This window comes from Condylura cristata, unplaced genomic scaffold (genome assembly GCF_000260355.1).
Source record: "Condylura cristata isolate star-nosed mole 26May11 unplaced genomic scaffold, ConCri1.0 scaffold00004, whole genome shotgun sequence".
NCBI classification, from domain to species: domain Eukaryota; kingdom Metazoa; phylum Chordata; class Mammalia; order Eulipotyphla; family Talpidae; genus Condylura; species Condylura cristata.
In genome coordinates, this window is record NW_004567105.1 from 55,366,079 (window position 1) to 55,386,577 (window position 20,499).

General features: G+C 46.2%; 1 protein-coding gene across 2 annotated transcripts in view; it reads right to left on the reverse strand.

Annotated features, from left to right (window-relative positions):
* FLNB (filamin B, beta) overlaps positions 1–18,851 on the reverse strand; it is a 131,055-nt gene extending 112,204 nt beyond the window's left edge. For both annotated transcript variants that reach the window (XM_004676033.2, XM_004676032.2), the window contains exon 1: positions 18,400–18,851. In XM_004676033.2, coding sequence (XP_004676090.1) covers positions 18,400–18,691 — 292 coding nt within the window. In that variant the 5' untranslated portion in view covers positions 18,692–18,851. The remainder of the gene's footprint in view (positions 1–18,399) is intronic.
* Positions 18,852–20,499: the final 1,648 nt, after the last annotated feature.

The window sequence follows — 20,499 nt, forward strand, 5'->3', positions numbered from 1 at the left end:
ATGGTTTCCCTATAGTCATATATGTATATGTTTACCTACATGAGTGTGTGGGCCTTTAGCAAACTATACACTTTTAAATGTATGGTTGTTGTTTGTCAGTTACACTTCAAAAAAGTAGCTTTTAAAAATCATACAAACACTTCAGAGCTCAGATGTTCAGGGGCCTGGAACACCAGACCAGTGCACAACAGAGAGGAGCCACTTGGGTCATAATGAAAAGGTGTTCTTAGAATGCAACTCTCTGTGACACTCTTTCCACTAGAACCACCCCTTTCTTCTAGACTTTTACCCACTTTTATGGACTATGCAAATATTTCAGTGGTCGCTTGAAATATTTCATTGACAAAAATCTCCTTCACTTAACAAAAAGCTATTGACTGAAAGCTCCCAGAAGCAGACATTTGAAGATCTTTCTGGGTTTGAGAAGCACAAGCTTGTCATGTTCACAAGCAATAGGAGGGGCCTTGCATTCTAAAGCAATTAGCTCAGGAGTTTCAACACGCACTTTAGAAATGAGAGGGAGAAAGTCTGCTAAGTGTGAATATCATCTTGACATCTTGAGGATGATCTATTTTCTTTCTTACAAGCTGGGTCAGAGCTTGTCTCTAAACAAAACAAACAGTAAAAGTACTTTTTCCCCTTTCCTTTGTCAAGTTCAGTAATGTATTCTGCCAGCATCAAAATCTTCGTTTGTAAGGGAAATATTTCTAACACACACACTCAAAGAGGTGCAGAACGAATAATACAATATGACCACCTTGCAGTTTATGGGGGAAAAACAGCATTAGTAAGAGGTATATCTACTCTAGGCAACCACTATCTTAGTGAAGATCATTACATAACTATATTCTTATTATATATGTAAAATATTATATTCATATTAGCAGAGCATAGGTATCTCTGTGCACTTTACTTTTTCTGCTCAACACTGTAAAACTGATCCAGATCACACACTTATTGGAGATACCACTGGACTTGCATCCATTCTCCTGGCCCATATCTGCTTTTAGCTACAGCTGAAGCTGGCAGCTCTGTGCCATCTCAGATCAACTCACCAGGACCACCTACAACCCAAATACATGCCTTCTCTTTTCCCTCTTTAAGCCAGCATGCATGGCTCCCAGCCCAGGAGTCAGGAGGAATTACTGTCTCATCACTGGGGGTTGGTAGGTCACCAGCTACTGCCCTTCCCCAGATAGACAGCCTTAGAGTCTTCTGTACACTCCTCAGGAAGTCCTGGCAGAACTGAATTCCTTCTGCCACAGTGGCAATTTGATGATTCACCCTAATATTGGTTTTTCCTTCTTCCGTCTCACTTGCTACGCCTCCTTGCTTCTGGGGATCACCTCCCCCCAAAAGCTATTTCTACTTGGGTGCATGTCCTTGAGCACAGTCAACTCTGAAGAAAATCCAAATCATGTAGAGTTGTAGTTTGTTTACTTTCATTGCACTATACTCCATTTTTAATGACATGATTCATGTCTAAAGGATATTAGCTTTATGAGGGAGTGTTGTAAGAAATCAAGTTTTTAAGTGATGTTTAGTATCACAGCAATTATCATCAAATGATAGAATATAAAATTATATATAGTTGAACCTGTTTCTAATGTGACAGATTCATATATATAGGAAAAAGTGGAAAAGAATGTTAATTCCTTTGTTAGCTCTAAAGAGTGAGATTACAAGCAAATTTTCCTCTTGATTATTTTTTAATTTTCTCATGGCTTTGCAAAAACAAGTTACCCTTAACTAGGAAAAAATAATAAAGACTATAAAAATGATGTACAATTGACATCACTAAAATTTCTACAATAAATCAGTAAGGATAAGGAGGTCTTTGATGGAGGTGGGTGTGACAGAGGGATCCACGGGCAAGAAGAAGGTCTAGGCACAGCCTCCAAGTACAGAAAAAAGGGGCTGAGGGAGGTGAGAGATCAATGAAGAGGCCTATTGAATAAGAGACACACCTTTCCTTGCCCTGTTCTAGGCCTTCATTATGTCCACCTCTTTTCTGATATCTCCTTCTAAAACAGGTTACCTAGCATCCCTTAAAAGGCCCTTCACCCTTTCTCAAAGAATCCTCAGCCTCTGTTGCTCTTCTTCAAAGAATCCTCATTGTGTTTGGTATATACTTTTCCCAACAGATCCCACAGGCCCTCCAGGTAAGTGACTCTACCCCCAACTCCTGCAAAGGCCTAACCCCCATGCCAGGTACTGATTAAAAATCAGCCACATGACCCAACTTAGATCAATGAGACCTAAGGAGTAGTCAGTTGTTAGCTTCTAGATAAGCTTCTAGATAAGTTGGTCTTGGTTCATAAGACACCCCCAAGAATGGTCTCTTAACCTTGCAGGAACTCTCTGTTGTGGGTAAACACAGAAAAATCAGTCTTAGGACTAATGGAATCAAGAAAGCAGAGCCCTAGTAACCTGCTGACATCACTAAGCCACCCGATTCTAGGCACCCATAGCCCACTCTCCTCTGGGTTTACTGACAGATGCCAATCAGTGTCCTTCTACATGAGCCAGTTATTGGTCCTACTCCTTGCTGCTGAAAGGATCCTAGCTGCCCCCCGAAGACTACTTGCTGTCCATTTCATCCTGATTCGATCCACACACAGTCTTAGGAGTGATGACATCATTTGTTACAAATCCCATCTCCCTAATCTATGTCCTGATGTCAATCAATATGATCTAATCAAACCCCAAACCTGGTATTCCCCTCCACCTCGCTTATTATCAGCCATTAGCAGTAAAAACCTGACCCTTTCAATCAGAAAAGTATGTGGGATTACATGTTAGCACTTACCAAATTTAGCTATTAAATCCTCACACCCACTCTTACAGGGAGAAACTATGATTATCCCCAGTTTATAGGTGAGAACACTGAGCACTGAACCTCCAGAGAAAACATGTAACTCATTCTAGGATCAACACAGTAAATCCCAAATTCAGCCTCAGACCAGCCCTACTTGGATCCAGTTCCTCACTGTCAATCATAACTTCCATTCCCCAAACCCAAGGGAGGCAGATGGACAGAAAATCAGCTTAGCCTTAGACCTCAAAGAACACCATTCATTCCTGGAGAATAGCCTGCCGCACCTCAGAGGTCCAATCTTAAAAGTGTATCTATTGCTTTGAGAAATTACCAGACTTGCTAATCCGAAGGAAAAGTTAGTGTCACAGAGAGAGTCTATCAGGTCATTTTGTTTTATCTAATCATTTAAAATTGGCATGGACTCCCAAGAGAACTCCAGTCTGGCTTTAGGAAAATAAGGTTGGTTACCCTATACATAAAAGGGCTACAACGAATCATTATCTTAACACCATTAACAATTAATAATCCAAGAGTAATATTAGAGTTTCTCCAGACTCATCTTGTACTGTAATAGGCTTCATATTCATTTCACAAAAACCTCAAAATTTAAAAATACCATTTTCTAAACAACTTACTTGTAAAAGACCCCTACACACATGATAGAATATATTTCTGTGGTTTCCTTAAGGAAACCACTGTGGCCTGCTCTGCTCTTCATTTGCATTCAATCTGTTCCCATGACTGCCTCTCCCTTAGACCCAGAGCTGCCTCCATCAGACAGTCCAGTCCCCTCCATACTCCTAGTGTACTGCACACAGCTCTTTCTGGGACACTGTGAAGACTTCACAAGCACTAGTTGAACAAAGCACATATACATTACTGCTTGGGGCTACTGAGGGCACTCAGTCACTTTACATCTCAGAGAGAATGTTACTCTCTTTCTGACTCTCCCTTAATTCTTCTGAGTAAGTCACTGAGAAAAGTTCAGGTGGAACTAAGTCACTTTGAACTCCTCTCTATCTCTGGCTAATTTTCCTTTTTTACCAAAAGTTTTCCCTGATATGGCAATAATGTGAGCTGGAGTTTAGGAACACTGCTCTGGGCTTATTTATGGTTATCTTCAATTTACCTACTGACGCTTTTTTTCATTATGCTAGTGATGCAAATTCTCTTTTTTCAAGATACATTTGTTTTCAAGGGAGTCAAATAGGGGTGGGGTGGGAGTGGGAAGGTTTGGACAGGAATGTTAAGTGACGATGAAATAGAGATATGCCGAAAATAATTAAGATGTTCCTTTATGGATGGCTGAGATTTTGGGAACACAATCTAGTCCAGTGGTCCCATTTTATAGATGGGGAAAACTGGGTTAGAGGGAGACGAGCCTCCCCAAGGCCCAGGGATGGCAGTAGCAGGCCATCAGCCTGAGGCCCAAAATCTCACCAAATCCAGTTCACTCTGGGCCTTTCCTGGACCAGAAATGGATCTCTAGAAGTAAAATTAACATCTGCTGATCTTATTGATAACAACCAATAGATGGTCAACTTTTATAGTTGGCAAAACAAAACCATTGTGCAATTATTTAAAATTTTGCCATGTCACATAGAAACAGTACCCAGGCTGACTAATTTCTTCCCATCATTAGAACATAAAGATCCGTATTAGTCACTCACTCAGGTAAAACCACCATCAATCCTTTTCTGGGGGAAAGGTGCCGGGTACTACCTAACCACATGAGCAATGATCTAAACATAACACTCCCGTTAAAGACTCCAGTATTAGAAATGCAGCCCAGCAGTAGATATAGCAGAGAGCTTGAGTCCAGCAGAACAACTGGAGGAAGTAGGTAATTTCACAAGACACAGGGGGTCCATCTACCCTGGCAGAGAACAGACAGTGCACCTCTGAAAAGAATTGGGAAAGGAACAAGGGCCCCTCAACTTCCCACAGGACTCTCATTTAGGAATCACAAAATTTGCCATTTCCAGCCTCCTTCCTCCAGTCACTTGGACCCAGTAATGTTGACACTGTTTGTTTCCAAGCACCTCTGTAGAAACTGGCACCAGCACCATGCGATTGAACAGGACTGGATTTAATACCACACCCAGGGCAGCAAAAATCCTGGCTGCTGATAGTAGCCCATCAGGGTCCCATACATCAAAAAGCCAAGACTATAGGATAGGAAGGTATGTCATCTGATGACGGACCGTCATCAGAATCCAGAGACCACACTGTTCTGCAGAAACCAAGACAGTCTCTGACCACAGGAAGTTCCAGAACCAAGTCCAGAGAACCACCCCCACACCTGCCCTACAACAGGTTCCTGAAATGCTCTGCGTGGTACCTGCCTTCCAGTTGCTCCTGGAGACCTGACAGACAACCTGGCCTGCTGGGGTCCAAAAGCACAGACCCTCACCCAGAAAAAAGACAAAGTCTCAGGAAAAAGGCAAGGCCCATGGGTCGGCCATGGATCTGTGGCATGCAACGAGACAGGAATTGGATGATCTGAGCAGGGGAAGGAGTCATGGGGGAGCAGGGTCGTGGTACATGGGTGCATTATTGGTGGGAGGGCCACACCCAACAGTAACTATACAAAGATGGCCATTAATGTAAGAAAATAAGAAATTTTCTTTTAAAAAAGGGCTTTGAGGCCAGGGCTGAGACAGGAAAAAACTAGGTTCCCCTTAAGGGAATAATCAGGAGGAAAATGCCCCTTTGTTTCAAACTAAAAGTATATGAGGCAGTCAGCACAGCCTTACCCTAGCTTGACTGCTTTGCTTCCTCTTCTTTGATTAAGCCCTGAAAAGGGGTAGTTAGAGGTATGGAGTGTCCTGTGAGAACACTGACGCTAACACAATAGCCAAGGCTATGGCTTACTGACCACTTTCTAGAACCAGGTTGGTGCTTCAGGCTTTAAGAGCACATTCTTTTTATCACCTACAACTCAGTAAGGCAAAGTATTTTATTGTCACATTTTGCATATGGAAGACAGGCTTCTACAGGTGCAACAGTCTGCTGGTCAACTGACTCAAGGAGCAAAGCCAAGACTTGGACCCACAAGCAAGCATATCACCTGGCTGAGGCTGCAGCCACTTCCACAAAAGCAGAAGTAGGAAGGAAAGAAATGGGAGGAAAGGACATTCTGAGACAAAAAGAAAACACTAGAGAATGAAAGTAGAGGCAACCAAGCCCTTTTTAAACAAACAGATCCATAAGCCAAACAGGACAAAGGGAAAGTAGGAAAGAAAGAGAATTGCTAGCATCTGTTTTCTTTCTTAAAGGAAGCTTGGCTAGTAGAGCAAAGTTGGCCGGTGGTTCCTAACTGACAGGTCACCTCTCCTAAAAGCAGTCCAGTAGGCATGAGGTACCACAGACAAGTTTCTGGGTATACTTCTACCCACCTCTTCCCTTCCTAGACAATTAGGTGACTCACTTCTCCTTCCAGTCTGAGGGGGCCACCAAAGGGGTGAGAATTAGGAGGAAAGGGGAGAAGGAGTGGGAAGGAGGAAAGGAGAAGAGGAAGGAAGGCAACAGAGAACATTCACCGGACATTTACTGTTGCCAAGGCCTGAACTGAGAGCTTCATAAGGATTGTATCATTTCATCTTCAACAACACCAAGAGTAAGGCGCCACCAAGTTTAGAGCCTGGGAAATTAACCTCAGAGAGGTCAAGTCACTTGCTCAAGTCCCTCAGCTAGTAAGTGGTTGGGGTCTAAATGACCCCATTCTCATAGGGACACTCAAGAGGTAGCTCAATCTGTGCCTGGAAGTAGCCTCCATTCCATCTCCTTGGCCTCAAACAAGGCCAAGCAAGAAGATTCCATGGGCCTGGCATCTTGAGGGCTGTTGAGAAAAGGATGGTTGGAAAAAACAATGCAATGAAGACCTTGGGACCACACATAATTTTCAAGCTTCTAAAAATTCTTGACAGGCAAGGGTGAGTCAAACTGCCCAAATGCATTGTTAGGATTGTATGTGCTACCTATTTAAACTGTTAATGTTGCTAAGCAACTAAAAGGTAAGTGAGTTTCTATGCTAGGCTAACTATAACATGGTCACAATAGTTACCAAACACAGTAACTCTTTAGTACTGTGCTTTAACCCACTTTCCCACCAGGGAGGGCCCAAACATAGTAACCTTAATGAGGAGAGGCCCCCCCCCCCAATAAAAATGGGTGCTAAAAAACTTTTAAGGCATAAAAAGTGGCTGGAACACCCCTGCTCTGTAGTCAACCAAAACCTATTTTTAGACCAAGGGAAACATGCAAACTAAAATGAGCTTCAACTAAGACTTCCAATTCAATGTTAGCACAGGTGAGCAAGAACTCAAGGATGAATTTTGTTACAGCCACCAATGATTTCATACATTTCCAGTCTCTTTTTCCTGAGAAAATGTACCTCCTTCCTCCTGATTAAAATTCCCTAAAAGAAAAAAAAATTGTCAAGAATTGTCAAAAATTGTCAAAAATTCTTCACAGATGTACCTTTTGTCTTTTTCTACGTCTTTGTACTTTTTCCCCCCACAAAGACCTGTAACTGCAACCTTTTTTTTTTAAAGATTTATTTATTCATACAGAACTGGGGTACAAGTCAGAGATGCGGAGGGTGAGAGACTTCACCAGAGACAGAGTGGGGAGCAGAACAGGCAGATCGATGAAGTACACTGCTGAGGGGAGCAGTGGGCGGGTCAGGAGAGGTCTGCTGCGCCATGTGGATCTCCTCCGGGGCAGGCAGGAATCAAACTCATGTGGAAGTGGCTTAAGCTTCTTAGTGCTGTGCTTTAACCCGCTGTGCCACCAGAGAGGGCCTGTAACTGCAACTTTTTAATGTGAAAATATTGTAAATAAATTTCAAAGACATACTCAGCTAATTAATTAATGGCTTTCCTTAGTGGGTAGCAGAGCAAGGTAATTAAAATCTCAGAAGAGGGTTTGAGTTCTAGTCTAGCACATACTCAATGTGCTAGAATAGTCAATGTGGGTGTGCCTCAGTTTCCTGAAGTGTGTAATGGGGATAACAACAATAACCACATCTCCAGGTTGCAAAGTGGTTATATTTAACTGTTATTGTAAAGCCCTTGTCACGATGCCTGATACTGGTAGTGATCAATAGATAATCACTATTCCTATGATTTTAGCGACTCTGGATTGGCTGCAAAAGACCACTATTTCGCATTTACCGTAAGCAAATATATTACAAATAAGTCAACATACCAAACCTATTATTCAACACATCCATGTTACTTATTTATAAAAGTCCCCATAAGTGCCAATCTCAGAGCCATGGAGGTAGACAGGAGATAGAACACCTGCCCACAAAGAAGCCATGTCCAGAGATAGACAGGCAAGTTAGGAGATCAATATGTACCTCAAAGTAGACAGGGAGATACAGAAGGGACTCTATGATGCCCAAGAGAGGACCTCCTGCCCCCCAACCTAAGATGTGCCAGGAGTGTCAAACAAGAGTGCCAGGGAAAAGAGACGCATGCATGCAGGAAGAGTAACGTGACACCTGGATCATTTCCAGTAGTAGAGGACTGCCCAAAGAGGCATTCCCCTGGTGTCAGCTTGTCCCCAGAGGAGAGAATCAGAATGTCATGTACCATGCCAAAGCTCCTCCTCCAGAACACTATCTGGGTTCTGCCCGCTGGAAGGCTGCAAGCTCCTCCGAGGGGCCCATCCCAGGAGAAGCCATCCTGGTCTTTTAGACTCTGAAAGAACCCAAACTGTTCAATTAACAGAACTGCCAGACACAGCGGTCTTCCAGGGTCTCAGCACAAAGGCCTCAACACCTGAGTTACCCGGAAGTCAGGTGCTAGTTCCTGTCTCTGGCCTGCTTTACCACTAAGGGAACAATCGGTTTGTTCTTGAGCCAGAGACCCCAGGCCCTGCCAGGGTCCCCCACAGGCTATAGAATACCAAATCATTCTTGTTTCCCAGGAATCTGATAAAGCACCTCAGCGAGGGTCAGGGGGTCGGGATAATTCACACAAACAGTGCAGAACCAGCATGATAAGAACTTGATTATTTTCTTGGGAGAACAAGGGTGATAAAGGAATCTGATTTTAGACATGGAGAATCCTCTCATAGCCCAGCCTCCCTGGGAGGCCTGCCTCTGCCTGGGTTACAAGCAGCATGAGGCTGAAAGTAACACCATTCCTGTTTATAGAAGGAAAGTTGACTGCTGCTTGCCTTTTTTAATCTTAAAATCAGAATTTATGGGCTGCAGCAAATTTACATAGTCCCTGCCACAAAATCCCCACCCATTTCCCTATAGCTCGAAAGCCAAAATTCCACACTGTGTTCCAAATCATTTCAACTCTTTGGTTGCCTTTATATCTGAACGGAAATTCCAGAAAAGTTGTCTGGCATGGCAAAAGCTGACCAGCCTTATGAAAATACCCAGAAAGGTGACCCATTTAGTCAAAAGAGCTTTCAGATCTCCATGAGAAAAGGAATTCATGCCAGCATAAAGGGCCTTCAGAGAGGGAGAACAGGAGTGTTGTGTTAACGCCCAGACCTTTCAACAAGCCAGCCCTGGGATTTCAGGGAGGCTGTGCACCTAGGCAGCCAGTCAGGCCAGCTTTCTCTGAGGTAGAGCGCTGAGAGAGAAGCCCTCGGGGACACACACAAGTTCAGTTCTGGAGTGTGCAGCTCAGTGGTGGGGTACACAACAAAAGGCCTGTTTACAGGCGTCTGGTCCTCAGGATGAGCACAGCCGCCATTGCACTTGCACCAGGTTCACCAGGCTGATAAAGGCCAAGCAGCCGCCAGGAAAGAAAGGCCCAGTTGCCCTGCTCACCAGCAAAAACACAAGACACCCTTCCACAGGTTAATGTTTAAAGTGGCAGAAGAAAGGTTGTGGGGTGACGTCATTTCTGACAGGGCACAGCTATGCCAATGGCAAATGTCACCAAAGAGCTCACTGCACAGCTGGATCTCAAACAACCTTCCCCTCAACCCAACCCCTGAAGTGGTGTGCGCCTCAGGTCCCAAAGGACTGCAGCCAGGAGGAATTCCAGGAGCACAGCCTCCTGTGGCTTCCAGGCCTCACACAGAAAGCTCTGCCCAACACCCAAAGCAGCCTTTGGCATGCTCCCTAACGGCTAGCCCGGCAGCGAAAGCACTGCCCCTAGGAACCAAAGAAAGGTAGGGAAAGAACTAGAGAAATTCCTCCAGAGCTAGAAAGAAGGCCCCAATTAAAGCTCTCTCAGCTGGAAAAGGTGAGGCAAATGGCCCAAAAAAAATTGGCGTTGTAGAAAGGAAACTTCAATTTCACATTAATCAAGCTGAACTGAGTAAAGTGTCAAGCAAAACAAAAATCAACAAAAGTAAAGCAGTAGAAAGTGTTTCATGACAACATATCTGGGAACAAGTGTGGATTCCAGCTTTGACGTGAAAATACTACAAAGCCGGATGCAGGCAGGCACTGTGCCTGGCACATAAAGTGAGGCAGATTTGTGCCTCAGTTTTCTCATCTGTACAATGGAAATGGATATAGAAGCCCTCACTGTGCAGGGTTCAGAATGAGAATTAGAAATAATAAAAGTAAGGTGCTGGGGGTAATGCTTAGCAGTCAGCATCCTTGGGGGAATGCTTGATTGTCTAAGAGCAGATGTGTACACCTTGATATTCAGCACACAAACAGCATCACCAGGGAGCTACCCAAAAGAGCCACGCAATAGGCAGAAGTGGGACAAATCTCTTTCTTGCCAAGCTACTTACCAATGTGCCTGGCTTTTGATGGTAGGGGAAGGAAGTCAGACACTCTGTCAAAATAATTCAGTCTTATAGTCAGGCTTGACTAAGTGAAAAATCAAACTGTTCCTTTGCTTATAGTACAAGAACATTAACCAAGGCCATCCCACTGCGCTCAGACTGGAGAAAAGGAAAGGTAAATGCTCTTTGGAAAATTGTATAATCAGACAACTGACCTAAGTAAAATCCCATCAAATTATTTTTTAGAACTGAATTTTGCAAAAGTTATGACAACCATCTAGAACTTAGCAAATGAAAACATTTAAGGTAAACGCTGTAAGGGTTTTTTCTTTTAGTCCCTCTGAGAAAAATTTCAGCAGACACTCCCATTCATCAGCACATGACAAGTTTATTGAGGAAAGGAAAAAAGGAGACGCTTACATAGACATGGGTGGGTAGTCTCAAAGGACAAAAACTGTCGACTCTTAGAGAAAGGCAGTAATTTCATATATATTCAGCACTTCTCTTACAAAAAAAAAAAAAACACTAAGTGGGTATGATTAAAATACCCATGGCACCATATCTATGTGGTCTCATCTACTCAAGTCTTAAAGAGATTTTTAATTGCCTTTCCCAAGAAGGTCCCTCCCTAAAACATTGACTCAGTTTCCCAGGAAAAGTGAACTAAGCACCTTAAAAATACAAGGCCATTTCCAAGCCTCAGAAGAAGGTAATGCAGCTTATTGCAATAACCTGAGAGAACATGAGGCTTACCGAGCATGTTTAATGACTAACTAGATTTACAACAGTAATATAAGATAGATCCTAGTAGCATGACCTGAAAGGCTATTTTAACCATTGTAAGAGGAGGAAATAGCATCCACTTAGATTGAAATGGCTTGTTCCTTTGGATTTATCCATTTGATTTGACTTGTTGTTGGGGGAGGAGCTATAATTATGGCTCCATCTCCCTAACCGAGGATACTCAAAGATGAAACCTAAATGCAGAATAAAAATAATATGTAAAAGAAGAAAAATTAAATTCAGAAACATAGATCCCCAGTGAGATCCAAAAGAGGATGTATGCATTCCAAGGGTGAATAAAATAATCCATTACAGCACTGGAAAACCTCATCTTATATTTGAATTTATCATCTAAAAAGAAACTGAGCTCTATTAATATTTAGCATACCGATTGACAGAGGTCTTGTACACACACACACACACACACACACACACACACATATAAAGAGGGGGTATATGCAAACATTTTTACTTATAAGAATGACTGGAACAGAGCCTCCCTGGTGGCACAAGGGGTTAAAGCACAGTGTTATAAAGCTACCCACAGTCACTGCAGCATGAATTTGATCCCTGGCCAGAGAGCTGACCCACATGGTACAGCAGACCTCTCCTGACCCGTCCACTGCTCCTCTCAGCAGTTTGTTTCAGTAGATCTGCCTGCTCTGCTCCCCATTCTGTCTCTGGTGAATCCTCTTAACTGCCTCAACCCCCACCCCCCCACCCCCGACACACACACACCTCTGGCCTACACTCCAGTTCTTGTATGCATAAATAAATACATTTTTAAGAAAAGAAAAAAAAAAAAAGAATCACTGGAACAATAGTTGAGACTTCCAGATTAGGACCCATTACATCTGGGTTCATCTACCCTACCCTAACTGGCTCAAGAAGATGTTGGCAGCCATTTTAAGTCAGCCTGGCGTCTCTCTCCATGGTCCCTCTGACCCTCACACTATGACCTCCACCTGACACACTCTGCTAGCCAACTGTTCACCTGCCAAATTCTAGGTAGGCTTTAGGTCTCAGTTTAAAGGCTCTCCTCCAGGGAGCCCTCCAGAACACCCACCCGACTCCTCCCTCCTCAGAGGGCTTGTCTTCTAGATCCCATTTGGATCTGGATTCACATAGTTTGGGTAGAATCAGCAGCTCAGCTGCTGGGTAGAATCAGTCTCAGCTTTCCCCCAGACTACTGAATCAGACCTACATTTTCAACCAAGTCCCCAGGGTGATGTGTACATGCCTAAAGGCTTGAGAAGGATGCTCCCTGGTCAACTGCCTTTCTTCTGCACTTAGCATGAGGGAAGCCAGGGACATGGTTCTCATTATTCCTGTGGCCTTACCACCCAGCACCAGCTCCAACTTCAAGTTGGCCTTTCATATATTTGTTGAATGAGGAAGGGAAGAAAGCAGTATCTTTTATGAGAAGCCCCAAGCTGGGGGGAAGGGAGTAGCTAACACATCAGTGACAGTGGCATGACTCCAAAAACATCTGTCCTGGGCTTAGGTTCAAAAGTACAATAGTATTAATAATGACAATGCAAGCATTATGCTATAACCTGACCTAAACGAACATAGTGTTCCCAGGAATTCTAGGATAGAAACTATTATTCTCCTCCACTTTTCACGTGGAGAAACTAAGACTCATAAAGGTTAAGACAATGGATCAGAGGGGCACAGCTGTTGGAGACAGAGTCGAAGTTAGAATCTTGGCAGTCTAGCTTCAGATCCATGGCCTGCACCATTCGGCTGCATCTAGTCCAGCCTGTGTGTGCTGACTTGCAGGCCTGTTGGGGACCAGCCGCTGGTCTGCACTACAGGCCTTTCAGAGAGAAAGCAGGATGTTGGGGTACCTGGACCATGAAGCCACCACAGGCAGGGCCCAAAGGCTCTGAGACTTGAGCATCTGCTCCCCAAGGGGCAAGGTGGTCATCTTCAACTATCCTAACAGCACACTCTGACACCTCTCCAGCATAAAACTAAGACCCTGGGGGGTGGGGGTAGGGGTTCAGTAGAAGAAGGGAAGTGCCAGGGAGACATAATTTGGCTCCCAATCAGTCAGTCTTTCAGCACAGACTCTCCAAGAACCAGGAGATGGGACTTGTAACAAATGACTGGCACCCTGGCTCCACCACTGCTGGAGGTGCTCCCCAAAGGCCCAACTGCCATCTGGAAATAATTTGGCCCAGAGATGCCTGAACTGGTGGGACACTGAAATGACCAGCCACCCAGTGCTCCTGTCCAGCTCTCGGAAACAAAGCTGGTGTGAACGGGCCAGGAGGCAGCCATAACACAGGGGTCATCCCCTTCAAAGAGAGGACACCTGCAGGGGAGGCTGTAACCCTACTACAGCAAGCAGAACCAACATTACCCAACCAAGCTGGTGTATTCAGGGCAGGGCCACTTGTAGACATTCTTGCTGCGTCCAAATACTTTTTGAGAAAAGTATTGGACAGGTATTTATTTAACAAACACTCACATAGCACTTAGTATATGCTACAAACTGCTATGAGCACTTTTAAATATATTAACTTGTTTAATTTTTATAACAATCTTTTATGGAGATGGCTATTATCCCCATTTTAGTGATAAGGAAAGCAAGGTATAGATATGTCTTAATAGCTACTTAGTGGCAAGTGGTATTTGAATGAAGAATCTTCTTCCTTCACTCTAGGGCCATCATTTAAGTTAACATATTACTTTGTTGCAAATGGCCCAGAACTTGTTAATTATAACAATCAGGCTACTTCCATACTATTAAAGCATTTTCTGGCTCTGAACTACATGGCTAATAGACACACTGGCATGTGCTAGGTTCTAGTTTTTCAGTAGAGTTTAGGCTCATTTGCACATCAGATTGGTGGGGATGGGACAAAAAAGAAAGGAAAAGGGGCCGCATGGTACCCATCACCCTGGAAACTGCCCAGTGACCTGAAGTCTTGGGACCACACACCCCACCTGCACTGTCCTAGGACAGGAACCCCATGTAAATATTGGGGTGAGACTGCATCCTCTAAAAAGGACAGAAGGTCTTTTTCTAAAGGATTAAATCCAAACTTCTAGGCAATCTTGATTGTCAATATTTTGGGGTTGAGAGACCCTTTCCCCCACACATACACTGGCTGGGCCAGTGTCAGCAGGCTTTTTTTTGGGGAAAAAATAAAACTGCCAACTCCTGGCAGAAAACTAGAAATAAATGTGCTGAGATCTCACTATGAATTATGCAGGATATAACTTAAGGAAACCTTCAGCTTTTGGAAGGATCTTAGAATGGGCCCACCTTACATTGAATCACCAATGTGATCCTTGTCTTTCACTGAATTCTGGGCAGAGAAGCTAGAGTCCCCTGGTGGCTTTGGAGAACATTATGTCTCAGAGTTGGGCACCTGTACACACTAACAGTGGTCACAAAGGACATCGCTGGTAGTGCTCCAAAGTACACGAAACATGGTATTCGTTCACAGACAGCTGCCCAGATTATGGAGTACAAGGCAATCCATCAGGTAAGAGGAAATTTCCAAAAGAAAAAACATTGCAGACAAGGCAGCCGTTCTTCCAATGCATTCACCTTAACCCTAAATGCAAACTCAGCTACCTCCTGACACAGCTTAACTCAAGGGGCCTCCTCACAGTTCAGAGGCTCAGTCCTCCACCTTGAGACCCCTGCTTTGTTCCAGGACACAGGTTCAAAGTGTGGGTGGGGCCCTCGGTGGGGCCCTCCCTGGTGGTGCAGCAGGTTAAAGCACAGTACTAAGAAACTAAAGCCACTTCTGCATGAGTTCAATCCCTGCCCCAGAGGTGACCACATGGTGCAGCAGACCTCTCCTGACCCTCAGCAGTGTACTTTGTAGATCTGCCTGTTCTGCTCCCCACTGTCTCTGGTGAATCATCTCACCACCCCTGCACCTCTGGCCTATACCCCAGTTCTGTATGCACAAATAACTCTTTTATAAAAAAAAAAAGTGTGGGTGTCCAGCCCCACCCCAACATCTCAAACTTGCAAAATCTAGTGTAACAGAGGCCCTCTGGTGGGGGAACAGGGGTTGTATTTTACTCATTTCTGATACTGGAAGGTAGGTCAGTTAAGACTCAACTTCAACAAACTGGGCAGACCTGGCTTCCATCACCACTTACTGCCTGGCTAACCGCTACAAGCTATTTCACTCCAGTTTCCTCACTTTAAATAAAGATGATAATACTAACATCAAACACAGTAATGACAGCAACCATTTTCTAAGTTCTTAGCCAGGACAGGGGACTAACAGACGCAGAACACCAACCCAAAAAGGAAACAGAAAGGATTCAGTGTGGTGATCAATGAAGTGTGCTTTTGTTCAGTTCACAAGTGTGTGTGCCCCAGTTCAGAGCTAGCGCCACCGTCAGCACAAAGCACACAACATAAGCAAGTGAGCACTTAAACAAGTCCAAGCTCCATGGGAGTCTTTTCTGAAGGGACACTGCCCAGAACAGCCCCAGGCAAGGGAAGAGGCCTCAGGCATTATCCCCACCCCAGTCCTGGCACTTGGCAAGTCTCCCTCTGGTCTCTAGAGGCTGGAAAACCTGTTTGCTATGAAATCTTTCTGGAGAACAAGTAGGCAGCCAATAGCAGGAGTCATAAATGCGGTCACACCCTTTGACCCTGGAATGCCGCTTTGGGGAATGGGATCCAAGAAATTATTTAAAAGGAGAAAATAAAATAAAACAATGCAATTTGTGGTGGAAAGAGGTCCACAGCAAGAAACTGCCAACAGCCCACAAGCCCACAATGGGGAATGGGGAGGCCAGCCTTGAAATGTCAGGACAATGGGAGACACCATGGCCCTGGTGGATTGTGGAATGAAAACTGGGAAGGGAGAAAAACCGGAAGAGACCAAAGTCTAGAGTGAGACCCATAATCAGGGCACTGATGGGAAGTTGGGCTGGAAGCAGTAGCAAGCTCAGTAAACAGTTGGTAGAGCAGATACTCCAGGATTTCTGGTGCTGTGGTTTGGTTTTTCATTTGTTTGTTTGTTTGTTTTAAAGATTTATTTATATGTGCATACAGAACTGGCTACAGGCTAGAGACTCAGGGGTGGCTAAAGACCACCAGAGAGAGTAGGGAGCAGAACAGGCAGATCAAGGAAGTACACTGCTGAGGGGAGTGGGGAGGGGGAGGCAGGAGAGGTCTGCCACACCATGTGGTCACCTCCGGGGCAGGTGGGGATCGAACTCATGCAGAAGTGGTTTCAGCTTCTTAGTGCAGTGCTTTAACCCGCTGTGCCATCAGGGAGGGCCCTGTTTTTTTGTTTTTTTGTTTTTTGTTTTTTTTTTAAAGCGATTTCATGTCATGTTTGGGTACTCCTGGTTTACTTTAAGTTTCTTTGTTCGGTTAATTAAATAAATGCACATTTTTAAAACAAAGGAGGGATCCAGTTGGGAATAGTCAGGCTTTGAGATTCTTCAGAGGGGAAGCTGGTTTCTGAAAAGAATTTCAGAAGTCTGAGGGTCTCATTCCCCAGTACAGGAGATGGGCCCCCCAAAAATAGCATGGCACAGAGCCACCCTCTGCAGAGGAGACACTCTCAGCAGGGAGAAAAGCTGGGTGGTGGCAGCTGTCTGGACCCAGGAAGCCAGAAGCAGCCCTACCAGCTAGGACAGGTGTGGGGGAAGGTGAGGGTGAGGCCAGAGGAGGCTCAGCCTAGAGGGAACCCCTTTTATGCTAGAGAAAGTCCCAGCAGCCACACCCACCGCCCTTTCTACCCATCACAGAGGTCACTAGGCAGGCTGCTTTTCTCCTAAACGACTTCAGACCCAGGCCTGGGCCAACTGGCAGAGAACACACACACAGAGTAGGTGCACACACATTCTCCGCACACCACGCTGTATACACACACTCTTTGCACACATGCATGCGCTACACACACGGTCCGTGTGAGCACATACAAGCATACATACACACTTCACACACGCACATCCTGCATCCCCTTAACCCCACCATCCCAGCCCACGTTCTCGGCAGCCTTCTAACCCTCCAGGAAGCCTCAACTAGAGCAAGTCATAATGGGGACCTCACCCTCATTCCTCCTCCACCGCAGGGGAAGCGGGGAGGAACTCAACACCAACTCCCTCCCTCCACTCAGGAAGACCCTGGTGGGTAGAATGCAGAGAGGAAGGCAAAGTGTACTTTAATTGTCACCCACTTCCTTCCATTTTCAACTGAGCCCTGGCTACTTTTGAGACATTGAACTAGTCAATTAGCCCTCGGGAACCCAGTGATCTGAAAACGGGCCTAAGAACACCCCAGCTTACAAGATATGTAGACCCCAGCTGACACACTGTCCGCACTAGTCCGAGCTTCCCGCAAGGCGGTAGTTACTACTACCACCTCCACCTCTTCTAAATTGTAACTTCAGCAGGGAGAGCGGGCTCACCCCGAGGCGCCTCGCAGCAGCTAGGCTGGGAGCAGAGGGAGCAAGACACACCTCCATGGCTCCGCTTCCTACCTCCCAGCCCACACCCATTCCGGAGACGGCGGGGGAGGGTACAAGTCCCCGACTCCACCGGGGCGGAGAGGCCGCGGGCGTAGAGAACCGTCCCTCCCAGGTCTTCCCGCCCAGCCGCCCGGCCAGTTAGCCAACGCCCCTCCGGCAGCAGTCTAGCGCACCAGCCTCGGCGCAGCGGGGCTAGAGCTCAGGGGCGCGTCAAGGGCCCCGCCCCCGGGAATCAAGGACCAGAGGTCCCCAGTTCCCCAGCTTCTGAAGGGAACCCCAGAAGCGAAGAAATGCCACATCCCCACTTCTGCCCCTGCGACCCCTACCCCAGCCTTCAACCCACAGCCCCCGCTCCCAAGACGCGCAAGCCATGGTGCACGGCTGGGAGGTCTCACGAAGTCCCATTCCCGGGGATGGCAGCAGGAAGGGGGACCCAGGTCCCCACCCCTCGGGACGCCCACCCCCGCCCCCGGCCCCGGCCCGGGAGCCCACACTCGGCCCGAGGCGGCTGAGTGTGAAGAAGGCGCACAGCAGGGAGCCCAGTTTTCCGCAGGAGCTCACGCGCTGGGCCGGGACGGTACACCAGCCCGCGCCGGACTCAGCCAAGGCACTCACCGATGGACACGAGCTTGATGCTCTCACGGTCCAGGAACTCGAGCGCCACGGACACATTCTCAAGCTGCATCTGGCGAAAGGTGGGCCGCTGGTGATACTTGCGGTACATACGCTTCTGACTGAGCACCTCCAGCAGCGCAATGAGCCGCAGCCCGTCGCTCAGGTCGGTCTGCAGGTTCCCTATGCGTTTGTTCACGCACTTGAGGTGCTCGTTGCACCAGCGAGTGAATGTGTTCTGCTGAATCTTCTTCCACGGTGCGTCCTCCGCCAGGTCCTTCTCGGTTACCGGCATCCTGGCGGTGGAGAGAGCACAGTGCGCAGCGAGCTGCCGGGGACTAGCTTCGGAAGGCCCAAAGGCCTGGAGAGCAAGAACCAAAGCGGAGCGCGGGAGTGGGGTTCGAACTCGCTCCTACCAGACCTATGGCCGGGTCTGCTCTGTGGCCGCCAGCCCCACACAGCGAGAGGCAGCTGGCTCTGCGCCTGCGCACTGAGGTGATCCGCCCTTGAGCCCCGCCCAGTGAGTGCCCATAGGCGAGTTCCCTGACTGCACTTGCCCCCTGCCGGCTGAAGTGGACACTGCGTTTGCCTTTATCCAGGGTGTCCCGGGGCCAAGGAGCTCGGTGCTCACCCCTGCAGAATGGAATCTGGAGAGAAAGGCCTGAGCTATTTGAGGTCACCTAGGCCCCCCAGTAAGAGGGTGTATAGAGAGAGGACGCTGGTCAGAATGGGTGGGAGCCATAAAGTGGGTCCTGGGGGAAGGGACCAGAGGGGAGGGCTTTTTCATACACCTATACATTCTGTGTGGTTCAAGAGGGTTTTATTGAGTTCCTTCTAGGTGCCAGGTACTATTAGGCACTCGAGGACACAGTGAAAGAAATACTGTTGCTATTAATTACACTCCTATGAACTGTAATAGTTTCAATAGCTAACCTTTATGGAAAGCCCACTCTGTGCTGGACCTTGCTAGTGTCTGGGAAGTGATGATAAATGAGACATACTTACTACCTAACCGAGGTGTTCCTAAACTAGCGGAAAAGGGTAGTACCAGTCAACAGCAACTAGCAGCTGAGTAGTGGTGTAGCAGAAATTACACTAAGGATTGCTCGTGTATGGTGTTTTCCTAGTGCTGCTGTAACAAAACTGTCTTTAAAAAAAAAAAAGCCACAAATTTACTATCTTGTAGTTCTGTAGAATAGATATCACTGGGCCCTCCCTGGTGGTGCAGCGGGTTAAAGCACAGCACTGAGAAGCTAAAGCCACCTCAGCATGAGTTCGATCCCCAGCCCCAGGTGATCACATGGCGCTGCCTCTCCTGACCCTCCAGCTGCTCCCTCAGCAGTGTACTTCCTCAGTCAGCCTGTTCTGTTCCCCGCTCTGTCTCTGGTGAATCCTCTTACAGCCCCTGCACTTCTGGCCTATATCCCAGCTCTGTATGCATAAATAAATAAATCTTAAAAAAAAAATAAGTAGATATTGCTAAACTAAAATTAAGGTATTGGCAGGATGCTTCCTTTCTGGAGGCTCTGTCTTGCCTTTTCCAACTTCTAGAAGCTTGTCTGATTACTCAGCGGTGTCCTCTGCCTCCATCTTTAAAGCCAGCAATGTCAGGCTGAGTCTTTTCCACATGATCATCTCTCCAGTTCTCCATAATTGCATCTTCCTCTGACTCCTGTTACTGTATTGGGCACAGTTAGTTAATATAGGATATCTTCAAAATCAACTGAATGTTTTTGAGCTTTTGTGTGAAAATCAGCTTTTTAGCAACTTTAATCCTATCTACCGCTTAAATCCCCCTTTGCCATGTAAGGTGCTATTCTCAAGTTTGGGGATATAGAATGGGAACATGGGGGCAGGGGTTTGTTCTGCCTAACAACATGGAGTACCCAACACCTGCTGTGTACTCATCCAGGTGTTCTGTGCTAGGTGCTGCTATAGAGTGGACATCTAGGCCAGATCTCTGGTATCAAGAACCTGAATAATTATGAGAAGCATCTGGCATTGACTGAGTGCCTGTTTTGCCCCTATGCCAGGGTCTGTGCCAAGCAGTTTCTTATGGTAGATCACATTTAGTAAGACTTAACAGCGAGGTGAAATAACTTC